We start from the raw sequence: 26711 nt of genomic DNA on the forward strand, positions 1-26711 counted from the left end.
CATGTAATGTATCATGGTTTTAAGATGTTCTGTATCAGATGAATAATATAACAACAAAATAATTCTGACCTTCAAATATATCCAAATGCAACATCAATAACTTGGTTTTCCATTGCACAGTGTAACATTTTTTGTGTTGTGTTGTGGTTTTAAAAAGACAAAAGGCACAAAAACAATTCACATTCACACAATTTCTGGGATTCCGTTGAAAAGGTGGTCATTTATTTAATCTGCAACCTTTTAATACTGGTTGTACTGCACCTATTTTTTTCAAATACAGTATCAACCCAGTACAATAAAAACATCTCACATTTCGTGATTTGTTGATTGAGAAAAAAAAGACGTCAATCTGTGGGTCGGCGACCAAAGCAAAGGCTGCTGACTCGATGACAGCCTCGACCAGTTTTTTTTTTCCAAAGTGAATTCAAAACCCATGTGGTGTGGACACATTACCAACAATGGCGAGGAATGCAAAGTGAATAAGAAAGGACACTACCTGTCTGGGTAGCGAGGTAGAACCGCTGCTTTGGAATGAAAGCTAGGTAAAGAACCTCTGGCATGCTGAGCCACAATTTCCTTGTTATATTTACTGGTGTTAGCCCATGGTCACGGTAAAATTAGGAGTACCAAGTCAGTGTCTCAGGAAAGATACTTATGTTTTATGCCTGGAAAAGCAAGATGAGTGTTTTAAAAATTAAATACATTTTTACACAGGCAGGAAACAGCTGTAGTAAATCTTAACAGTTTACAGGAGCTGGGGAACATTCATGTAAAATTTGTTGAAGAGGGCAGTACTTTAACGAGTTAATCGCAGAAATGTGAAGCCGGCATTTTGGCTCAGAGATAATTACTGCACTTTGAAAGTACAATATTTGAATTTGGAAAGCAACTGTGTAACAGCGACATCTTTCCTGGTCATCCGGTCTATCGCGAGAACGGCGAATGGGTACCATGGTTGTTACAAAAGTGCCATGAAAGGAGGATGAGGAGTGGCTAGGCGAAGACGATAAAGCTAATTGCTAAGCTACCATAACAAGTAGTTGCAAAACAGAAATAAATGATTTGGTAAAGCCATACACTTATCACAAACGTTTGGCTGGAGCTGCATTTTCTTGGAGCGTCACCAACTTTGAACAACAAAATCTGAAAATCTCTGTTGTTCGTCTCCCATAGCAGGTGGCACAGTGCCTTCTCAATGGCGACTGTCCCAGTCTCACAGCTGTAAATAACGTAGCATACACTATGGCTTGGATGTCGAGCGAGACTTCCGCAGCTTTGCGGATGAATGACATACTCTCCGCTCATATTAATCTTTTCGTATAGACATTGAAGTGGATAATATGTAATTCCCATAACAATATCTATTTTACAATGTATATGGGGATGCCAGTGGCACTTTAAATTAACAGTGTATAACATTTAATATTTGGTGGAACAACCCTTACTTGCAAAAACAGGATACAGCCTGCGACCCATTGCTTCACCACAAAATGTTCCATTCAGCATTCGAAATCTTTTTTCAGCCCTTTACTGCAGCACCTATCCGTTCTTGTTTGTTTCTGGTGGTTTCTCCCTTCAGTCTCTTCTTCACGGGGTAAAATAGATGCTTTATTGGGTTAAGGTCTGGTGATTTGCATAGACCTACCACTTTTTCTCCCTGAAGTCCATTGTTGTCCTGGGAGTGTGTTTTGGGTCATTGTCTTGTAGTTTTGTTTTTCCTGTAAATTGCCAGACGGAATGGTTTTGTAGACTTCCCAGTTCATTAGTTAAGTCATCAATAAAGACTAGTTAGCCTCTTCCAGGAGCAGCTATGCAAGCCCAAGCCATGACCACCATGCTTCACACCAGCTTGTGTGTTTTGTATCATAACCAGTTTCTTATTTCCTCTATACTTTGGTCTTTCCATCACTTTGGTAGTGGTTAATTTTGGTGTCATCAGTCCATAAAACTTTATTGCAAAACTTTTAGGGCTCATCTCTGAACTTGTTAACATCCAAAACCAATATGCCATTCTGATTCTTTTTGTTGATGAGTTGTATGTTGCTGCTGTATGTTTCTTTTCTTAAAGTCTTTTTCGAACAGTGGATTGTGATACCTTAAACTGTGCTTCATGGAGGTGATGTCACTGACTGTTCACACCCCTCAAAATATTTCCGTCATCAACTACTCTTGATAGGCTTCACCGACCTGTTCGATGTCTGTTGCACAGTACACCAGTAGATTGCTTCTTTTTCCGGGCATTCCAAAATGTTGTATGGGGTATGCCCAGTGTTTGTGCAGTAGGTCTGATTGATTTTTCCTCTTTTCAGCTTCAGAATGGTTTTCTTTTCTGGCACAGACAGCCCTCTGGTCTAAATGATTGCTTAACAAAAAAAATGCAGTTTTCACTGGTAAAACCTAAAGCCAAAAACATTATTTAAGCAATCAATCTAGAAGACAACACTTGAGCAAATATAAAAGCCCATCAGTCATGTTTCAATACTTTTACTTGCTGAAATGGGTCTGGGTTCCAACAAAAGCTGCTTTGTCCTTAGTTATTTTCACATCGAGAAGTAAATACCATTAAATAAAATCTGGAATTCTGAACTTCTCTCTCATATTCATCTTGTAAGATAAGATGGTGGTGCAGGCATATGCAGCAGCTCCTCTCGCCATACACAATGGTGATTTTGTGTTTTTTCCGTTTTTTTCATTTTTTTTAATAAGGGATCTGAGTGTGTTTGTCTCTGTCGCACCCTTACACCCCATTGTGCGGCTACTCCAAAGTGTATCTACTTGAGATAGGCAGAACATTATTTTTCGACATAAATCCAGCGATCGCTAAGTGCTACCCAACTGTGGTCTACTCTGGAGGCTAGCACAATCCCCGGCACCCAGACTTTCCGGTTTAAATGCTTTGGGCGGGACAGAAGGAACCAGAAGAGGGCTAAGCATGGAGATGTCAGAGCTAGAGTAGCAGCTAGTCAACACAGACCAACTCTCCCTTCCATCACCCTGGTCAACATAGACTTGCTGGACAACAAGATGGACAGTATCTCTTTCCTCCGCACATAAAAAAACCTGAGTGAATGCTGCGTCTTTTTTTTTGTGGAAACATGGCTCAATTATAGCGTACAGGACTGTGCCATTCAGCTAGGCCGGCTAACATGCTACTGGGCAGACTCACGGTAGGGGACTCTGTTTACATCAGTGATGGCTGGTGCTCCGACGCTACCATGGTTTGTCAACACTGTTCTTCGCTGCTAGTGTTGATCGTCATCAAGTGTCGGCCTTTTTACCTGCCAAGGGAGTTTAACTACTGTTCTGGTGGGAGCCATTTACATCCCTCCCAGCTCAACCAACAACAGGAGCGAGGCACTATTGAAACTCCACTGGTTCATCAGTCAACAGCAGACATCCCACCCTGATGCCTTTCTCATCCTGGTGGGCAATTTTAATCATGCCAACCACAAGACCATGTTTCCACAACTTCATTAATGTTATATTTCCCACAAGAGGCAGCAACTTTCTGGACAATATTTTCAAAACTCACTAATGAGCCTACAAAGCCCTCCCCCTCAACATTCCTGAGAACCTCATACCACACTACTGTCATGCTAATGCCTGAATACAGAGTGCTGCTTAAGGTGACAAAGCCAGCCAAGAAGGAGCTCCGGGTGTGACCAGAGGGGTCACCAGAGACACTCAAGGACTATTTTACCACCACAGACAGGAACATTCTCAAACAGGCAGCCACCCATAACACCAAAGACCTCCAGGAGTACACAGAGACTGTAACAGTCTACATGAGGAAGTGCAAGGCTGACAGGGAAAGTCAAGAGGCTCCTTCCTGGAGGAGGCTTTGTTCAGAGCCGGGAACAAGGTGAGTCTAAGAACAGCCAGGGTCAACCTGTCAGGTGGCATCAGAGAAGTGAAGAGGCAGTACTCCAGGAGGCTTGGCGACCACGTCAATGACAGCAAAGACACCAGGAATCTGTAGCGTATCCAGAGCACCATGGACTGCAATTCCCCCACACACACACACACAAACACACATACAAAGACCTGTGTCAACTACTCTTCTCTGCTGGATCAGCTCAATGACATCTTTGCTCGCTTTAAGGCAGATAACACTCCAGCATAGAAGATCCCTCTGCCTCCCAGGGACCAGGTGCTGCTATTGTCTCCTAAAGCATGCGGAGATCACTCAGAGGGACCAACACAAGAAAAGCCGCCGGACCCGAAGTCCTTCCTAGCCGATCCTGAGAGATTATGTTGATGAGCTCGCAGATGTCCTCACAGACCTTTTCAACACCTCACTGACCCAAGCCGTCTCACAACCTGCTTCAAAGCCACCAACATCATCCTGGTCCCAAAGAATCCATCTCCCTCCTGCAACAATGACTACCGCCTGGTTGCACTCACTCCCATAATTATGAAGTTCTAGCAGTTAGTCATGGAGCACATCAGTTTCTTCCTCCAGACAGACAGGATGCTCAACTCCCTCTCTGCTTTGGTGCATGAATGCTCCCTGGCACCTACCACCACTCATCAGCACTGACTCAAGTCTAGACCACAAATTCATCTCATGCACAAACTACACTTAAAGCTCTGTATTCGGTTTGCCATTCCAGCACTGTGTACATTACCCAACTGATTATTCTGCTACACTGTTTATAAATGTCTATAATGTAATATGCTGTAATACTCAACTGTGTACATTGCTGCTCATCATGTCAATATCACACGTGTATATTGGAATTGCAGTTCCTCTTAACTATTTAACAATATTTACCATATTGTTTATGTTTATACTATATTGTGCAATGTACATATTGTAGACAGAAGTTTTTTATTTTTTTAGTTTTTATTCATTATTTTTTTTAACTAGTTATTACAGCACCACATGTCTGAGTGGAATGCTATTTCAGTTTTGTTGTACATCATATAGGTATAACACATCTGACAATAAAGTTACTTAAACTTGAATTTTTCATCTGAAACCCAAATGTCTTTAGTATGGAATGAAAACAAAAAAGACAGTATATCTTTAGCTTTGCTTTAAGAACACAACTCATTCAAAAATACTCCCAATGTAAGTTTTTAAAATTTTATACCACAATATGAGTCACTGTGATTTGAGGGGTGCGATGGCGCCTGTGCGCCATTGCACTCGATAATCTGCACTGTCGAGCACGAAAAAGCACGCGCGTAGAATTTGTTACGAGTAGATATACATAGACATTCTCAACGCACATGAAAACCAATCCAGCGCAGTGTACCACAGCCTGACTTTTTTTTTTTTTCCTTTTACCCCAACACGAAAGCACACTACTCCTGCTAGTTTACCTGACTCTGGCCGCCTTTGGGTGTTAAAGGGGTACACTCATAATTACAAACACCGTCCACCCACACAGTCTGTGCAACGTAAAGCAGAAAGACATGCTGCTTGTGTTTTCTCTTGATAATAATGGTAAAAGTTAAAAAAAAAAAAAGCAAGTGCTGTTGCTTTAATGATTCTCGGGGTATGTGAATAATAAAATAAAAAGTGGTGAAACTAGATGAAATTTTCTCTTTTTTTGGGTAAAAACTTCTGGTTTGAAGCCAAAGTAGAAAGTACAGGATGAGATGTGTGTAATGTGAAAATTCCACTTTGGTACAGGATGAAAGCAGAGACAATACAGTGCACAAAAATCTAATTCTGTATTTTAAATATAGGGGGCAACATAAGATTATCCATAAAACTGTTTGGGAGCATCATTCAGCTTTCAAAATGCATTGCTAAAGATATTCTGGGATTTAACACAGGTCATGTTCCAGTATCTAACTATAATAAACATGAGGTTGTGATTTACTTTGGCCTGATCTAGGTTCTTACATTAGACTAGTCTGTCCATATATCTAAATGCGAAGGGTCATTTTCTCCCGTGGTACCGCGTTATATTGAAGTTGAAAACTTTTCCCCTTTGCATGCTTTAGGAAGAGGATAGGTCATCTGCTATCTTTCATCAATGGATTGAAAATAGATACCGCCGTAAATTACGCTAGATTATAACAACACATCATGATGAAATAAAATGATTTGATTATATGAATATTTATTTTTGAAATTGAATGTCTATTGACCTCTTTAAAAATGTCTCTCAGTGCAATGTCAATAAATTATGATTATGATATTAGGTCACAACTACATACTCGGGTATAACAACTCAGTAAGTTATTTTAAGGTCTTGAGATTCCATCCCTAATCACACCTGCAAATTTATCTGCGGCCATGATTGATCACACCCGTACATTTTTCAAATCTGAGTGACTGCAATATATGCCATTACCCTGAAGGACTCAATTGATACCTTTAAATGAAATGTAGGCCATATCAGCCGACTCTGCTTACTAGACATTTTTATTAGAAACAAAATAATTATTTCACATCCATCACTGTGTTACTCATATAATGTTTTGATATTTTGAAGTAGACATGATGAGCTAATATTTGAGTAATTTACATCATGTTATAAACATGGTTTCATAAAATAGGTTTTCATTGATTTGAATGCATATTATCATACATTATCTATTAAGAAATTATGTAGCAACTTTCATTATGATTATTTATTTTGGTACATTTTTCAATTTCAGGCACTTTAGGAAGCATTGTTGAAGGAACTTAATTTTAAATGTAAATTATTTTCAACATACATTTAAGAAATTGTGTATTAGTCCTTCTAGTTTGGTGGTAAAATCAATGAATAAAGTTGGAATACTGTAAAGTAGTGTCTTATTTTATTCTACGTCAAGGGAGATAATTACAACAAAATATTTGAGATGGAATTATAATGCGGTCTATCCATGATGACATTCCAGACCTGGTACTGAAAAGAAATCTTAAGCAGCACCTATTGAACTTGTGTGGACTAGTGTTTTATAAATTAGTACATCTGCTTGGATGCTTACAGTATACTTGTTGTTTGTACTATTATGAATATTTATTGTTGGAGGCAGTAGCAATATAAACCATTGCATCAAAAAACGCAGTACACAAGACAAACTTTTACACTCCATTCTCATCAAATGTGTGTTTACCCACCTTGTTTGTTCTTTGAAGAGCTACTCTGCCTGTGGTGTTACATGCCTGATGAATAACACTCGTTTCCCCTTCCCTCAGCAGCTCTCCCAGCTCCCCCAAAGCACTGGAGGATGGGGTGGAGAGAGTTACAAAGAGATAAGAGAATCCCTTACCAGCTTAGGTAGGAGTATGGGTTGTTTCACCAGGAAGATGTCTCAGTTGGTTACATAACTCTTGATTTAGCAGGCAGTGCTCAATAGTGGTGTTTGGGAGACTGTATATTTGGCCTGGCTGATGATGCATTTCTTCGTTGTAAAGTCTAAGAACACTTTTGGTAATGCATTGTGCTCACAGTGGGAAAATACTGCTTGTCAAACAGACGGTACTTTGTGGACATCCTTATACTCTGCACACACTTTTATCGCAACACGTCACATTTGCTTATTTTATACATATTGATATAGTCATTCAGGATTATATGCTAGTATATTTGAAACATTGTTGTTTTGTTTGTCTGTGCTGAGTTTTTGCTTTAATTCTGTTGTGGAAAAAAGGGTTTTAAGCCTTGGAATACACATGGTGTCACAGTGTTTTTATATTGGCTTATATAGTGTACAGGTATAGAAGCCAAAGATTTCAGTGTTCATGTTTTGATAGTAAACTAGGACTGTCTCTTTACAATCACAATATAGGACTCAGGTTGATATTTTTTTGCAGTCAGATATGTGTTGAGCATCAACTGATATTTGATGTTTTCAAGAATTTCACTAATGTAGGTCTTTCAGCAATTGAGGAGGTAGTTTGAAAGGTTATTGAGATTGATGTTTTTGAAGACTCCCATTTGCTTGGTTCATTGTCACTGCAATATGGCAGATTAAATAATGCCCTCTCCTGCATACATAAAACAGATGAAACATGTAGTGTTTCTCTTTGACAATGGATGGAGACTTGAATGCAAACACCTGCAGCAAAAATTTCCTTTATTAGTAGTAGTAGTAGTAGTAGTAGTAGTAGTAGTAGTAATTAACATGCACTCGTATCCCCCTTTGGTATGTTCTACCAGTCCACAGTTGAGTCTTCTACTCTTTTGAGTCGTTAGGTCCACTGTACAGTCAAATATTGACTTAAATAATTTCTTATTTGGGGTATTGATAGTTAAAGGAATACTCCACTGAACAATGAAAAGCCTTAATCTGATAGGTCATGTCATATGTACTGTACCTTGAAAGTTTGAGGTTAATCTGATACCATTTAATGGTGCTTTAAGAAGATTTTTATCGGCAATTAGGAATGTTCATGGGCGCCGCCATTTTGGCGAGTCACATGACCTACTTGCGTGGATGTGATGTATTATATACATACACAAAGAAATCACGGCCGATTTGTAGTGTTATCACATGAAATACCACCACCTTCGGACACATGAAAATGCCCTATTGTATCGCGAAATTTTGCCATAATTCGGATAGAAATCATCCAAGGAAGGCTCATGGCATATTCTGCCCAGTAAGAAAAAAAATATGTAAAGGTCAAGCGTCATCCCTATAAACATTCTAAAATAGATATTGTAATGAAAAATGCATATAACATTATTCACTTCAATGTCCATACAAAAAATAAATATGAGCGGAGAGCGCGTCATCCATGCGCAAAATTGTGCAAGTCTCATTCAACATCCAAGTGGTAGCCATATTGCCTGCATCCTCTGTTCATTACGTCACACCGGGACATATGCCATTGAAAACACGCTGTGGCCCCTACTATGGGACAGGGAAGCTCTTTTCAAAGAAGAGAACACCTCACAATCGAGTGAATGGGGCAATATTACCCTATCGTTTCGAGCCATATTCAGATTATATGTGGATCACTTCTAACTAACAACAGACTCCCAGAAAGTATGTATGAGCTAGCCCAGCTGAAGCCGTGCCTCGTCCGCGGGAAATTTAAACACACAGCAGAACCCTCCCGTGTTGAAAATTTCAGTACTCATATTTTTTTCCGACACGATCGGTGTTCGACCGTTCTGTGCCTGTGGTTAGTTAGCTAGTCAAACTCTGTCATTCCCGTCCGAAGAATCATCCAAATGTTCACCATTATTTACAGCCACAGGTTCAAATCTGTATGGACGTATTCCTCCGTCTTCCCAATAAACCAGTACTCCTATTTCCTCATCAGATTAGGATAAATCCGAGAAATCACCACTGTCCATGATTGTGCATTCCTTTGTTTATGCACAGGATACATCACTGCCAATTTTTTAAGTCATGTGATCTCGTAAAAATAGTCAAAATGGCGCCGCTCATACAAAAATGTGATTGCTTGGATAAAAGAGTGCAATTAAGTTAACATTTACTAGAATTTTTTTGGATATGCTTATATTTATAATGGATTAACAAAATAATCGTCGAGGTAAGCAATCACCAGAGTATTGCTTTAAGAACATTTTATTTTGACCAATCATTATCTGACATAGAGTTATCAATTTATGATGGATTTATATTACTTCAGCCTTCAACACAAACTGAAATTACATAAATTGGATGTGTGAACGTGTAGTAGTCACTATCTATGCCAGTCAGAGATCAAGAGCCACATTTTTTACTCTGTCACAGCAAACAACTACATCATCTATATGAAAAAGACAAAGAGCCACATCATAGACATTAACATCATTTCCTTCTCACAGATACATTTGTTTAGCTAGATTCACTGTAAATCATGCACCAACATAAGAAAAATTGCCTCCTTCGGAGTATCAAGACCATAGGCCATTGCTTATTTTATTTATTTATTTATTTATTGTGTTTTTTCCTCACACAAACTACCAGTTCAACCAAGACTTGTCTTGTATGTCACAACACTCATCTAATGCAACACTAAAATACTCACATGATTGGAGGACCGAGTGGAACTGTGAATCAGTAGCCATGCTAACGTCTGATATTCTTTGTTCAACTGTGTGTGGCGGGACACTTGGTGGTATGATGCCATTTGTTTAAAATTGTTGTTTTCAGGACACAAGATTTCAGCGACCTCACTGAGGCAGTTTTTAATAAGTTCCCCTTCATTGTCACTGAGGCAGTTTTTAATAAGTTCCCCTTCATTGTATTGCTTTTTGGCCCTTGCATTGTTCCAATCCAGTTGACACGATGCAAACGTTAGTCTGAATGTGTCATTGTTTTTTTTTTCATCTGCTTTTCTGTGTGATTTTTTTTTTTTTTTTTTAAAGTGACTAACTTGTGAATGCGAAGTTCAGTCCCTTTTAGAAATTCTAGGTCAATGTTAACGTAGAGTGAGCTGAAGTCAAGATTTGAAGCAGTGAAATGCCGTAAAAGGCAGAGTGGCTTGCCATTTCGCTGAACAAAATTTAAAAAAAATATCTCTGCTCTGATAAAAAACGTCCTGTGTTCATCCACATATTTTTGTTTAGCTGTGCATTTTCTCCCTCCATTTTAAGAGCAAATTTGACAAATTATTTTCTCCGAAGATCATGATCCGACTGGGAAACTCAGATATCTTCCTTCATTGTGCATGCCTGTTTTGCAAAAATACTGTTAACTCTTCCTGCTACAGTCACCTGACTTTGGTCGGGAGACGCAGTGGAGACATCTTCTCCAGGCCTAAGTTGCCCTCCTTGGGGTGAACTCCCTTCTCTCATTGCACATTTGAGCTGGGTGGCAGGGGACAATCAAGCTACTCTTCACTGGTTGCCGTTATGCTTTTTTCCCCTTCTCCCTCCTACTGCACACACTTGCTAAGTTCCGTCTCACGCACGCACATGCCCACGCCCACACACATTGAGCTTGTTGTGAATACCTGTAACAACTGTAATAAACTCTAGCAAAGTGTGCACCCAAATACCGTAATAAACACAAGAAAAGCGCGTTCGCAAGTACCGGAATGAACTCAAACCAAAGTGCGTGCACGCATATTGAAAAGAAACAAACTTTGATTTGCTTTCATGCCTTCACGAGAGCTGCATTAAAAGAGCCGCATGCGACACGAGAGCTGCAGGTTGGCTATTTAGTATAGATTCTATACTAATGCAATAAATATTTTCATTTAAGCACTTTTAAGACAAATATAAAACAATCAAATGAAAAGCATTGAGCAGAAGTCGTTTTACTTCTTTTGTGTTCTTTAGGGTGTTCAATTTGTGTATATACCTGTGTACTTAATTGTTCAAAAGTATATATTTACAATAAAAAATGTATCTTTGTTCATCTATTTTTTTGTGTCATGGGATGTTTTAATTCTAAAAGTACTTAAAAGACCATAACCAATCACCAATCCGATCAAAAGATGGAGCAACGAGTCCATTTAAATGAACTGGATATATTTGTGTACTTAGTTGTTCAAAAAACATGTTTACAATCAACAATGTATCTGTTCATCTGGTTTTGCCAGTGAGGCATAGTGACAGAACAAATTAATGGTCTTCTATTAGATGGCAGTGCATACAGCAATTAATGTATCTACTTTTTGCGACATTTATGTTTGTTGGTGTGTCGTGAGGTCTTTTCATTGTAAAGTACCGGGATGTGCCTTGGCACTAAAACTCGTGGATTTCGCTGCTCTGGTTAGCATGTATTCAATCATGAGAAGTAACACTAGCTTGCTAGGCTACGTAATATTTTGTTGATTGTTTACGAGATCTATCATATTAAAAGTACATGAACATACATTAAGCAAGCATTACACAAAAGCTAGCAGTAGATGGTTTATATCTTCCTAAAGCATGTAGAGGGAAAAAAAAAATTAACTTCAAGATAAGGCGATACGACGGGGGAAAATGGCTGTTCACATTTAGATATATGGACAGACTGTTAGAATTTAGATCAACTCAAAGTAAATCACAATCCCATACTTATAGATACTGAAACATTTTACCTGTCATATCACAGAAATGATTTCAGTGTAACTGAATTTCCTTTTGACATGGCTCATGATGTTGATTATTTTCGACATACATGCGCTCTCAGTATGTGAAGAAGCTCGGAAGATGTGCTTTTGACATCACTTCCGAACATGCTCAGTACAGTATTACAGTTCCTGTTTTCGGGTATATATTGTTTGTGTAGGATCAGGCTTGTTTTGTTACCAAAGTTTTCGAAATAATCACGTAAATTAATGTCAAGACTACACAAAATAAGCGCCGTCTTTCAATATCCATTTATTTCTACTAGTAACAAATTTTACACGCATGATTTTACGTGCTTGACTGTGCAAATTTGCGAGTGCGATGGTGCACGGGCGCATATGCGTTTTTATAACTTTATTGGGCGTCAGATATTTACACTACTATGTCAAAAGACATCCAAAAAACTATAAAAATACGAACATACAAACAAACCATCTTTTGGATTCAGGTAAACTGCATGACGGCGACGCAAAATAAATGGGTTGTCAATTATGTCACTGATCAGATCGGTCAGTTATGACCGTAAAACCGGTCAGCTGGTTAGTAAAAAATGCTAATTATGATTAGGCCGATAAATCTGTGCAAAGTCTACGGAACCTGGAAGAAAGAAAGAAAACTAAATGTTAGCAAGTTCACTTCAAACAATCGTGTAGTCAATCGTAGTTTTTATCGTCAATGCATGCATGGGAAGTCAGCTGTTGTGTGCTGGTCACGTGGTGTTCCTTATATAGCAATAAGGATGGAAACCTTCAAGTATTCATAAGTTTTATTCTGACCAGCACTTGTGATTGCCAGTCTACACACAAATAATAAATATTACGCTCAAAATACCTTTTCCAAAATACCTTTTCCAAATGTAAAACATAATTTGTGTGTGTATGTGTCCAGAAATGCATAGAAAAATAGTTTTTTGTTTGAGGAAACTGTTGTGTTCAAAATAATAGCAGTCCAATGTGACTAACCAGATTAATCCATGTTTTCAGTATATTTTTTTATTGCTACATGTCAAAACAAGTCACCAGTAGGTGCGGTAGCTCCTCAGAAAACCAACAAGACCCAGCATTCATGCTATACAAAGCCTTAGGGCTGCGTAATGGGGCGGTGTATTGAAAGCGGTGTGATTAAAAAAAATAGTGATGTGCCATTCAGTCAGTGAAGTGAGTTGTATTTGTCTGCAATAGTCACTTTGCAGGTTCAATTGCAATGTTGGTCTTCAGGGATATACAGTGAATCAACTGTAAAAATAAAAGTGACCACCAGAGAGACCTGTTTGGGCATCCTGAGAGTGACAATGTAGGACTCCTGCATTTCTTAGTTCATTCTTCACAATGAAACTAGGCAGGCACGTGGCAGCTGCATGATTCCATGAGGTGTGTTCAGAGGGACATGGAATAAATTTTCAGGTCCATGTGTTTATGTAGTTGTCTCATATTTTTGTATATTACATTATTTTGCAGGTGCCACAGTGGATCAGCTGATAAAGCATTGGCCTCACAGTTCTGAGGTCCCGGGTTCAATCCCAGACCCGCCTGTGTAAAGTTTGCATGTTCTCCCCGGTCCTGCGTGGGTTTCCTCCGGGCACTCCGGTTTCCTCCCACATCCCAAAAGCATGCAACATTAATTGGACACTAAATTGCCCCTAGGTGTGATTGTGAGTGCGGCTGTTGTCTGTCTCCATGTGCCCTGCGATTGGTTGGCAACCAGTTCAGGGTGTACCCCGCCTCCTGCCCGTTGACAGCTGGGATAGGCTCCAGCGATCCCCACAACCTTCGTGAGGGTAAGCTGTAAAAGAAATTAGATGGATGGGTACATTATTTTGCTTTATGAGCACATACTAATTTGCCTGCTATTTTGTTTTTCAAAGTTGGCTAATCAACGGTATAACGTGGTTCCAGCCAGACAAATGAGAGATTACTGTACCAGCAATCATTTATTTTGTTTTGCGACTTCATATCATAGCTTAGCATTTAGTATGGTGCACTCAAGTCTGTCTTGTCTTACCCCTGTTCTTCGTTATTATGATAATCGTTTAAAAGTGTAATTTATTCGCGATAAGGCCTTAAAAAATGTTGTGGCTTGATCCTAAAAACAAAAAAAAAATCAGACCTGGCAAAACATGAAAACATGACTTAATATGGCTCAATAACGCTATGACATGGGACGAGGGAGTTACGCTAGCTGATGCTCATGAACACACACACACACACACACATATATATATATATATATATATATATATATATATATATATATATATATACACACACACACACACACACATAATGATAACCCTAACCTTGGCAGGAAGTGGCATGAAAAACAAGACTTAAATAACACAACGTACTTAGGGCGCAGGTGCACACACGAAGAAGCGGCACACGGCCAAGTCGCCGCCTGCCGCGGCTGCTGTCGAAGTATGGCATTGAGCATTTTAATTGTGTGTAACCTCCCGCTTTTTTAATGTGTTCATTATCAGTCACTGTGATTTGACGAGCATGATCGCGCTCGCAAATCTGCACAGTCGAGCACGAAAAATTATGCGCGTAAAATTTGTTCCGACTAGAAAAAATAGATATTGAAAAATGTTATTTTGTGTAGTCTTGACATGCATTTACGTGTTTATTTCGTACACATTAACTAAACAGGCGTGCTCCTAACCAATCAGTATTCACCCGAAAATAGGAAATGTAAGTTAACCATACGAAAATGCTGCACATTTCACTACACTGGCCCACTTCGAAAATTACATCGTGAAAAAAAAAGTCCGCCTCACATTCCATATGAAAGTGATACGTTTTTGTCTTCTTTTCTCCAGCATCCATACTCATTTTTGTTAAGATGTCTTAAGCGGGGGCTTAAAATAGGGGGGCAACTCGCTGACTAGCGTGTTTTCCTGTACTGTCGTTGTTTGTACATGCGTGGTAAGCTAAAGGTTAGAAAACTATGGCTGATGTCTTTTTTTTTTCTGGTGGCACGCCGTCGCGATCGACCAAAATTGCCCAGTCGATTGCGATCGACGCATTGATCACTCCTGAACTAAACTTTCTAATTTTATCAATTTGGCCCCATCTAGAGCTTATTAAAAAGCTGTCCACTTTCATTCTAATATGCCACCGCCACCCAGAGATTATTAAAACATGTGTATCTGGTTTCATTCCAAAATCATGGGGGTCCGTATGACTGCATATATGAACAATTTTGCTCATACGTTTTACATACCCTGGCAGAATTAGATTAATATTGTTTATTTTTTAAATGTGATTCAACACCATTCATCATTCATTTATTTATAGTTATGCTTTGTTTTAATGAAAAACCAAAGGAATTTTTTCATACAACACAATACACACTTTGGTAACTCAATGTTTTTAACTGATCAAATTACATGCTGCTTTGCTGCAATGCTTGACAGTTTAATTTGAATCCCATTCAAATAAAATGTAAATGTTTCGCATGATCCTTCATGTTTTTGTTCAAGGATTGTCTAAATTTTCTTGAAAGAAATTCTGCCTGGGTAATCAAGAATATAGTGGGTATGGAAAGTCTTCAGACCCACTTAAGATTTTCTCTCTCTGTTACTTTGCAGCCTGTTGCTAAATATGCTTAATGCTCAATATTTTTTCCTCATGTACACACAGTACCCCATATCGACAGAAAAACAGAATTTGTTTTTTTTTTTTTTTTTTTGCAGCTTTATCGAAATAAAAAACTGAAATAACATAAAGCCCTAAGTATTCAAACCCTTTTCTGTGACACTCATATATCTATCTGTGTTACTATCCATTTGTTTTGATCATTCTTGAGATGCTTCTCCACCTTCACGGGAATCCAGCTGTTTTTGTATACTGATAGGACTTGATTTGGAAAGTGACATACCTGTCTCTATAAGACCTTACAGGTCACCGTGCATGTGAGAGAAAATGAGGATCATTAGGTCAAAGGAACTGCCTGAAGAACTCAGACAGAATTGTGGCAAGACACCGATCTGGCCAAGATTTAAAAAAACATTCTGTCGCATTTAAGGCTCCTAAGAGCACAGTGGTCTCCATTGTCCTTTAATGGAAGATGTTTGGGATGACCAGAACCTTTCCAAGAGCTGACCATCTGGCCAAACTGAGCAATTGGGGGGGAATAGTACTGGTGAGAGGTAAAGAAGAACCTAAAGCTCACTGTGGCTGAGCTCCAGAGATACTGCTGGGTGATCGGTGAAGGTTCAAGAAAGGCTAAAGTTCAAGAAAGTCAACCATCACTGGAGCTCTCCGCCAGTCGGGGCTTTATGGCAGAGTAGTTCGTCAGAAGCCTTTCCTCAGTGCAAAACACATGAAAACCTGCGTGAGATTTGCTAAAAAACACACAAAGGACTCCAAGATGGTGAGAAATAAGATTCTCTGGTATGATGAGACTAAGATAGAACTTTTTTGGCCTTAATTCTAAATGGTATGTGTGGAGAAAGCCAGACAGTGCTCATGACCTGTCCAATACAGTCCCAACAGTGAAGCACGGTGGTGGCAGTATAATGCTGTGAAAGTGTTTTTCAGCTGCAGGGACAGGACAAGTGGTTTTAATCGAAGGACTGATGAATGCGACCTACTGGAATATTCTGCACAAAGACCTTCTCCAGGTGCTAAGGACACAGACTGGGCTGAAGATTCACCTCCAAACAGCACAATGACCCTAAGTACACAGTTGAAGCAACAAAGGGATGGGTTCAGAACAACCCATATGATTGTTCTTGAATTCGGCAGCCAGAACCCTGATTTAAACCCAATTGAGCATATCTGGAGTGACTTAAAAATGGCTGTCTACCAAAGTTCCCGATCCAACCTGACTGGACTAAAGAGCATCTGCAAGGAGGAATGGCAGAGGATCCCCAAATCCAGGTGTGAAAAACTTGTTGCATCATTCCCTAAAAGACTCGTGGCTTCATAATCTCAAAAAGGTGTCCCTACTAAATACTGACCAAAGTTTCGGTATACCTATGGCTGGGTGATATTTCATTTTTTCATTTTTAATAAATCAGAAATAAAATCAACATTTCTATTTTTTCTTTGTCAATATTGGGTGCTGTGTATTAATGAGGGGCAAACATGATTTTAGAAAGCGCACCTGTAAAGCGTTGGCCTCAGATTCTGAGTACCCGTGTTCAATCCCGGCTCTGCCTGTGTGGAGTTTGCATCCTCTCCCCATACCTGCATGGATTTTCACTCTGGTTTCCTCCTACATCCCAAAAACATGCATTAATTGGACACTCTAAATCAGGGATGCCCACACTTTTTTACCCCAAGATCTACTTTCCAAGCAGCCAGCCTTTCACAATGGGGAGGGGGGGTTATCGCTGCGACTGCTGTGGAGAAACCACAAGAGAGACTGTAAATAGGAGGCCAGCTTGCTAGAATGCACCTTTATGTGCATGCAATTGACATATCTGCTACATCTGAATCAAGCGACGAGACGAATGAGAGGGTGACTTTTTTTTTTTTTTTTTTTTGGGCACGCTGTTACGTGATTGACCAAAACTGCCTCGCGATCGACACGTTGAGCACCCCTTCTCTAAATTGCTCCTAGCGTGATTGTGAGTGTGACTGTTGTCTGTCTCTATGCGCCCTGCAATTGTCTGGTAATCAATTCAGGGTGTATCCTGCCTCCTCCCCGTTGACACCTGGGATAGACTCCAGCACTCCTGTGACCCTTGAGGGGATTAGAGGCTAAGAAAATGGATGATTGGATGGCAGCAGTTGAACAAAGAGTGGAAAATTTAAGGTTGTTTTGAATACTTTACATACATTGTACGTGCACTATAAACTATTTTTCTCATTGACTAAAAGTAGTGCTGTGAATTTTAAAATAAGCGCAAATAAATAACAATTACATGTTCAAATAAAGTGCATGAATTCACAATAATTCTTTGAAAAAAATACAGATAATACTTTGATCTTAATGGTAGAAGCAAAATCATGTATTATAAAAATGCATTATAAAAGAGTACAGTATGGCTAGGAGGGACGTCAATTTATTTTTCCATGATGCACATTCTGTATCTTGGTTTGTGTGGGGTGATAAACCTGTTCTTTGATTGGCTATCGCTGTAGCATCTTCCTGGCATCCCATTGGCTAGGAGGGACATCAATCTTTACCCATGATGCTTTTAATTTCTCTTGGAGACTGAATTGTCACCTGATTTTTTTAATTTTTTTTCATTTGCTTTTTGAAAGTTTATTCATCTTTATTCACCGTGGGCCCCAAGAAGCTTCAGTGGAATTTAGTGATTTACATCTATCCATTTGTACACGTTTTCTCTCAGCTCTCAAATGTTTGCTTCCTCTACTGTCCCCCACGATGCCTTTTGCTTGTTGCACACCCTTCTCTTTGCGTAGTCCCCAATGTCAAAGGTAAATGAGCATAATTTTTATTTTTTTTACATTTTGTACTTTGAATACTTATTTTTGGCAGGGGTCTAGGAATGGATTAGGCGATTTACGTGTAAAATCAGGTTCTACTTACAAAGAATTCCCGTCACGAAACAACTTGTGGAACGGATTAATTGAGAGGTTGCGCTGCGCAACCCAAACTCTTGGGATTAAAAAAAAAAAAAAAATGTTTCAAGTCATCAATGATGAGTTCCACAGCGATGCACCAAAGGTAGCTACTATGGATCTTTTTCGGATTGGAGATGAGTCAAATGCTTCTTTTGAAGGCTTGGCCAAGGATGTGTAATGTAGTGGATAAACTGCTTTATGCACAAATGTCTTATGCAAAAATATTTGTTTAATAAACCAGTCACATTTGACGAGTGCGATCGCGCTCACAAATCTGCACAGTTGAGCACGAAAAATCACGCATGTAAAATTTGTTACGAGTAGAAAAAATAGATATTGAAATACGTCGCTTATTTTGTGTATTCTTGACATTAATTTACGTGTTTATTTCATAAACGTTAACTAAACAAGCCTGCTCCTAAACAATCAGTATTCACCCGTAAACAGGAAATAAAACAGGAAAATTCAACTGTACGGCGCATGTTCGGAAGTTACAGGGCCCTCGCCATATACAAACACATAATGAGTCTGGCGAGTACAGTTTTAAAATGGTGTAAAAAAAGACGAGCTTGTAAATTGGCTGTTCATCCTAGCATGTGATTCTGTACTATTATAGACTTTTATGTATATGCCAAGAATTTGTATTTGATTCCTGGCTTTAGCGTGAAGAAAGTTTTGTCGGAAGCTACACCAGAATTTGAGCGAATAATTAACATTGGAGACAACTGCATCTGGGTTCAGCATCAAGCCCACGCTTTCTTGCCATTGGTTCGTGCTAGCTGTGGATGCTACGGAAAATTTATAAGGCTTTGGGATTATCTTTCGAAAAACAAAGAATGGCAGTGATGTCAGTCCAGTTTATCAGCTGCCAACTTTGACGGATGCCCATTACGTGGGAAAGACGCCTAAAACAACTTTGCCTGCTGTCAGAAATTCTACTCCCCGTGCATGGCAGAGCCAAAAGATTCCTGAAGAATGGTTTTCTAAATTGAAGTGGCTCAAATTAAGGGACTCAATTTTTTTTCTTCCAATGGTGTATTGACAGTGGAAGAAACACACGCTGAAAATCATCGGTTGCGCCAAAGTTTGATGACTTCGTGAAGCATCAGCAGACAGCTCATCACAAGTTTGCTGCAACTACAAAGACGTAGTTGATGTAGAACGTGGGTTCAGCAGTATAACATTGTAAAGATGTCCTTAAGGAATTGTCTCAAAACAGAAAGTGTAAATGAACTGTTAATCGTTAAAATTGAAGGCCTTGAAGAAGAATTGTTTTGATAAAGGTTTCTGTAAATGGGTGACCAGTAAAAAAAGGAGAATCTTAATGGCAGGAATCATGCAAAAACTTAGTGTTGAACAGTGGTGTTATTTGTTACAGTCAGGAAATTAGAAGAGGTTTGAGAAACGTTTTAATTTTATGACTCATCTCTCATTCTTAATGTTTATTAGATTCGGTTACCAAAAAAAATACAATTCCTTGTATCACATTTACGTCTGAAAATTATTTTTATGCATGTAACTATAATAAGTATGAGATTGGGATTTACTTTGACTTGATCTAAGTTCTAACATTACACTAGTCTGTAAGTAAGTTTCTTTCGGCTTGTCCCATCTAAATGCGAACAGTCATTTTCCCCGTGGTACGCGTTATCTTGAAATTGCAAACCTTTCCCCTCTACATCCTTTAGGAAGATATAAATCATCTATTGTTAACTTTCATGAATGTATTGACAACAGGTACAGCCGTAAATTACAATAGATTATAACAATATATCACGATTGCTGACAGGAATATATTGCTATCTTGTTTCCACTAATGGCGATTATGTTGAACTAAACTTTCAACATTTTCAAAACATTGCGGGTATAGACCGTTTGTGTTTATTCCTTGACAGGCCAATGCATTTAACTTTTCTTCAGGAAAATTTTGTCAGATCAAGAATTTTTATCGATGAAAATTTTTAAATACTGTTTGATATCATGTTCTACTAATATCAGTTGAAATTCAAAATTAATATTTCTGAGTTTGAAATGTGTTTTTTCCATTTGTTATGTATTTGTTTATTTTAATTTAATTTAATTTGTTTAATTTACAGTTCTTCTTTTTCTTTTGGCTTGTCCCGTTCGGCATCGCCACAGTGTGTCATCTTTTTCCATCTAAGCTTATCTTGTGCATCCTCCTCTCTAACACCCACTGTCCCCATGTCCTCCCTCACAATATCCATCAACCTTTTCTTTGGTCTTCCTCTCGCTCTTTTGCCTGGTAGCTCCATCCTCAGTACCCTTCTACCAACATACTCACTGTCTCGCCCCTGAAAACCTAACCTTGTCTCCAAAACATCCAACCTTGGGTGTCCCTCTAATGAGCTAATTTCTAATCCTATCCAACCTGTTCACTACAAGCATTAACCTCACCTTCTTCATTTCTGCTACTTCCAGTTCTGTTTCTTATTGTTTTTTCAGGGCCACTGTCTCTAATCCGTACATCATGGCCGGCCTCACCACTGTTTTATAATCTTTGCCCTTCATCCTGGCGCATACTCTTTTGTCACATCGAACACCAGACACTTTCCGCCAACTGTTCCACCCTGCTTGGACCCATTTCTTCACTTCCTTACCACACTCTCCATTACTCTGTATTGGTGACCCCAAGTATTTTAAGTCGTCCACCCTCGCTATCTCTTCTCCCTGGAGCTTCACTCTTCCTCCTCCGCCCCTCTCATTCACGCACATAGATTCTGTTTTACTTCAGTTACGTTATATTAATCTAGTAAGTTATTTTAAGGTCTTGAGATTCCATCCCTAATCACAACCGCAACTTTATCTGGGGGCATGACTGGTGGACCACACACGTAACTATATCTGCGAGCATGACTGACCACACCTGTACATTTTTCAAACGTGAGTGACTGATAAACTGTTAAATAGTTTAGATTTTTATGACTGTAATATGTGTTATCAAAATGTTGTGCCACCATTGAGCGATTATTTTATTCGGATGAAGGATTCTGTTCTGACAATTACAGAGACCGGGACAAGCATGTTCTGTGGCCTGTCCCGAGATTATATTACCGTTACATTAGCACATGCACAATGATTATTATTAACAGTGATCAAAGTCCTCCGGATTTTCCCGGAATTCCGGATTTTCAAATTTTCATGAAAATTCCTCCGGAAATTAACACTAGTAACAGTAATGGCCCTCCCCTCCCAGTCTCTCAAGACGTATCTTATTTTGTGTAGTCTTGACATTAATTTACGTGTTTATTTCATAAACGTTATTAACTAAACAAGCCTGCACCAAAACAACCGTTATTCATCCGGAAACAGGAAATGCAAGTTAACCATACTGAGCGTGTACGGAAGTTAGGCCGAAAGCGCATGTTCAGAGCTGCTTTACGTACTTCAAGCACATTTACCTCGAAAGTCATCAACATCGTGAGCCATGTCAAAAGAAATTCACTTATACCGGGGGTGCTCATTACGTCCATCGCGAGGCAGTGTGACGGTGTTTAAAAAAAAAAAAAAAAAAAGACGTTAAGACTATCATCCACCTCGTGGTTTGATTCAGTTGTGGCCAATACGTCGAGCGCAAGCACATAAAGGCGCGTTCTAGCAAGCCGACCTCCTATTTACGGCGTGATGCGCCCCCCCCCCCTCAAAAAAAAAAAAAAAAACACATACACACACCCAACAACACATCACTATTGGTGACAGAAATGTTTGTTACAATGTATCGCTAGCTTGTTGCCACGAATGCTGATTTTGTTGAATTAAAATTTCAGTATCTTCATCACATTGCTGGTATAGACTGTTGGTGTTTATTCCTTGACAGGCAAGTGCATTTAACTTTTATTCAGATATTTTGCCAGATCAAGAATTTTTATTGATGAAAAATTTTAAATACCGTTTTATGTCATGTTCTGCTAATATCAGTTGAAATTGGAAATGATCATTTCTGAGTTTGAATTTTTTGTTTTATATTTTAGCTATGTATTTGTTTATTTAATTTTTAATTTACAGTTATGTTATATTAATCCAGTAAGTTATTTTAAGGACATCCCTAATCACACCAACTTTATTTGTGAGCATGACTGACCACACCCGTATATTTTTCAAATGTGACTCAAAATATTAAATGCAACTGATTATACTATTAGTATTACTAGATCTATATCCAAGATAGTGAGCAACGCAACGTAACAAGTTTGAGACGTAAACATTAACAGTAATTACTACAGATCAACTTCTTTAACATATTTTGCTGTACGGTGTCGAAATTCTAGGATATATTTTCTTATATATTCTATAACTATACTATAATATGTATAATGTAGGGAAAAGGACAATTTTAGATGTCTTTTTACTGAATAGTTCACTTAATTCATTTGTCTTAAGATAAGCTGCCATATTTTAAGGATATTTGAATGACAAATGTGATTTTGTGTTATATGGTGATAGAGTGATAGGGGGGCAAAAAAATCTGGGCTTGGCCCTTGGGGAACTTCTGCCCAATTATTTTTTTGGTCAGGACTTAGAAATTTTACTTTCAATTTTTTTCAGAATTTTGTTCACAGATATCACCAGAATGCACCACAGCCATCCATTTTTTTTCAAAAATTTCCTGTACTCCCCCCAGACCTTACTAGCAGGACTTTACACCTTCAGTGGTCACATTTGTATTTTCAGGAATTTTCACAAAGTCCACTTTCAACTCCATATTAATGATTGTTGTACGGACAGTTTTTTGAAAAACAATACAAGTACAAACCTTACAAAATATAAATACAGACCATTCCTAATATTCTAACCATATGGGTAGCGCCAAATTGTTGGTGCACATTGGACGTTGGTAGAAGGGTTTTCCAGATTTTTTAGGTCAACTTTCGGGGTGCGCATTATACTTCAGGACGGCCCATCAGTCATTCGCATTTGAAAAATGTATGGCTCTAGTCAGTCATTCTCGCAGATAAAGTTACGGGTGTGATTAGGGATGGAATATCAAGACCTTAAAATAATTTACTGGATTAATATATAATAACTGTAAATTAAAAATAAAATAAATAATACAGAACTAAAATATTTAAAAAAAATTCTAATTCAGAAATGTTAATTTCCAATTTCAACTGCTATTTGTCAAACATGATATAAAACTGTATCAATAAAAATTCTTTCTCTGACAAACTTTATCTGAAGAAAAATTAAATGGACTGGCCTGTCAAGGAATAAACATGAACATTCTATACCCACAATGTTTTGACAATACTGAAAGTTTTGTTCAACATAATCGCTGTTAGTGGCAACAAGGGTAGCGATACATTGTAACAAACATTCCTGTCAGCAATCGTGATGTATTGTTATAATCTAGCGTAATTTACGGCACTATCTATTGTCAATACATTGATGAAAGTTACCAGTAGATGATCTACATCTTCCTAATGCTTGTAGAAGGGAAACATTTTCAACTTCAAGAGAACGCGTACCACACGGAAAATGACCGTTGGAACAAAGATCAAGTCAAAGTAAATCACAATGTCATACGTTTTATAATTAGCGGGGCGGGAGGGGTGTGTTATGCATGCGCGCTACGCCGTGTCTGCCGTAAATAGGAGGCCGGCTTGCTAGAACGCGCCTTTATGTACGTGCGCTCAACGTATTGGCCACACCTGTATCAAGCGACGAGGTGGATGATTGTCAAATCTTTTGTTTTTTTTTTTTGGTCATGCCGTCACACAATCAGCCAAAACTGCCTCGCGATTGACGGATTGAGCACCCCTGGTGTTACTGAATTTCCTTTGACATGGCTGATTATGTTGATGACTTTTGACGTAAATGCGCTCGCACTACGTGAAGAAGCTCTGAACATGCGCTTGTGGAATCACTTCCGGACATGCTCAGTACGGTTAACTGGGATTTCCTGTTTCCGGGTGAAGACTGATTGTTCAGGAGCAGGCTTGTTTAGTTAACAACGTTTATGAAATAGACACATAAATTAATGTCAAGACTACACAAAATAAGCAACGTCTTTCAATCTCTATTTTTTCTACTCGTAACAAATTTTATGCGTGTGATTTTTCGTGCCCGACTGTGCAGATTTGAGACCGCGAAGGCACGTAAGCGCAGTTGCGCTTGTCAAATGTGAGTGACTATAACTAAACCAAGCCAACTATGAACTATAAATTTGAAAGGTCGCTTGCAGCTTTGTTTCATTTTTTTAACCCACAATGATATCCCTGTCTGTTTTTCTTGGTGTAAAACTGAATTATTGCTTGCAGAATATCTTAAGCAACGGATGTTGAAAGCTAAATGATGCTCCCAAACTGTTTTAAGTTTAATCTTATGTTGCCTCCTATATTTAAAAGACACAATTAGCTTTTTGTGCACTGTATTGTCTGTGCTTTCATCCTCGATCAGGCTGTACCAAGGTGGGATTTTAACATTAGACACAATCTCATCCTGTACTTTCTACTTTGGCTTTGGACCAAACCTTTTTTACTCAAAAAAGAGAAAAACTCGTCCAGCTTCACCACTTTTTCTTCGATTATTCACATACACCGACATTCATTAAATAAACAGATTTTTTTTTTTTTTTAACTTTTACCATTATTATCGAGAGAAAACACAAGCAGCTTGCTCTACGTAGCCCAGACTGTGTGGGTGGACGGTGCTTGTAATTATGAGTGTTCCCCTTTAAGAGCCAAAGGGGGGCAGAGTCAGATAAACAGCAGGAGACCTTTGCTTCCGTGTTTTTAAAAAAAAAAAAAAAAAAAAAAAGAGTCAGGCTGTGGTTTACTGCGCTGGATTAGTTTCCATGTGCGCTGAGAATGTCTATGCATTTCTACTCGTAACAAATTTTACCCGCATGATTTTTTAGTGCTCGACTGCAGATTTGCGAGTGCGGTCGTGCACGTCAAATGTGAGTGACTGCATTATACACAAGAAATTACGGTTTGTAGGGGCCAGCCCCTCTTTCTGCTTACTTAATCGATTCCAAAGCCACTGTCTTAAATCTATGTACAGCTTCGGCACAGCAGCTTCTGACTCTTAGATTTTCATGTTATAGGATTTTGTGGTTTGAGTACCTTTTGTCCATTTCCTGTGTTCCGGATTTACAGGGGAATCAGAAAGGATCCCCGATGTCAGGTTTAAAAGTAGAAGTTGCTCGCTTCACGTTGCTGCTCCCCCAGCTGCTTGCTTTAGTTCCCATTTTGTTGTTGTTGCTCAATTCTGCTTCCATCCTAACAGTGTGGATCAGACACCATCCATGCTACCATTGGCCAGGAAATGAAGTGATTCAGAGGATTTGCTGAAACAAAATTGAATTGTGGTTGGATGTATTGCAGCGTATTGATGAATCAATATATTTACCCACTCCTAAGGAAAAGTGATATGTGATTCCTGTTGATCTTTATGTGCTTAATGCTAAGACTCTGCTGTTAACATATATTTCCCCTCTTTTCAGTTCTACAAGCATGTTGTCCAGAGTGTGGAGAAGTTCATACAAAAGGTGACTCACATGAAACATCTTAAAATTTTTAAATTTTGGAATTTATTGACAAGTGTTGAAATAGGTTCTCTCCCTGTAAAATATGCACACAGCTCCATACATATTTGAATAGTGTTACTGGTCATTTGTTTTCGTTAATTGTAAATATAAAGTTTCACTTTGCAACATGTATATGAAACTGATGCATTTATTTTCAGGTATTCCCCTGTGCATCTGATAAACCACATTATTTGGAACAAAACTAATTTTAAAATGTACTTGCCAAGCTAAACTCTGAACTTTTTTTCATGACAGTGCAAACCAGAATACAAGGTCCCTGGGTTGTATGTTATCGACTCAATTGTGAGGCAGTCACGTCACCAGTTTGGCACAGAGAAAGATGTGTTTGCCCCACGTTTCAGCAAGAATATAATCATAACATTCCAGCATCTTTACCGTTGCCCCTCTGATGACAAGGTTTGACTGTTTGCCTTTAGGTCTTGCAATGCAATGTTATTTGTACTTTGATCTTCTCAAACGTTCATTTTTCCAGAGTAAGATAGTGAGGGTCCTGAACCTTTGGCAAAAAAATGCTGTCTTCAAGAGTGACATCATCCAGCCTTTGTTGGACATGGCTGCGGGGATTCTTCCTCCGAGCGTCACTCCCGTCATGTCCAGCAGTGCTGCCCCTGTCAATAACACCACACCTGGTCAGTCAAAGAA

The 26711-nt window shown here is 38.8% G+C and overlaps 1 protein-coding gene across 3 annotated transcripts in view; it reads left to right on the top strand.

The window, feature by feature from the left end:
* The window catches only part of scaf8 (SR-related CTD-associated factor 8), a 46318-nt gene that overhangs the window by 6777 nt on the left and 12830 nt on the right, over positions 1 to 26711 (top strand). For 2 of the 3 annotated variants that reach the window (XM_061842929.1, XM_061842930.1), the window contains exons 3-5: positions 25965 to 26009; positions 26304 to 26465; positions 26542 to 26698. In XM_061842929.1, the coding sequence (XP_061698913.1) occupies positions 25965 to 26009; positions 26304 to 26465; positions 26542 to 26698 (364 nt within the window). Of the gene's footprint in view, positions 1 to 7144; positions 7227 to 25964; positions 26010 to 26303; positions 26466 to 26541; positions 26699 to 26711 lie in introns of all 3 variants that reach the window. The other variant, XM_061842931.1, reaches the window with a different exon arrangement.

The sequence above is a fragment of the Syngnathoides biaculeatus genome, chromosome 15 (genome assembly GCF_019802595.1).
Source record: "Syngnathoides biaculeatus isolate LvHL_M chromosome 15, ASM1980259v1, whole genome shotgun sequence".
Taxonomy (NCBI): domain Eukaryota; kingdom Metazoa; phylum Chordata; class Actinopteri; order Syngnathiformes; family Syngnathidae; genus Syngnathoides; species Syngnathoides biaculeatus.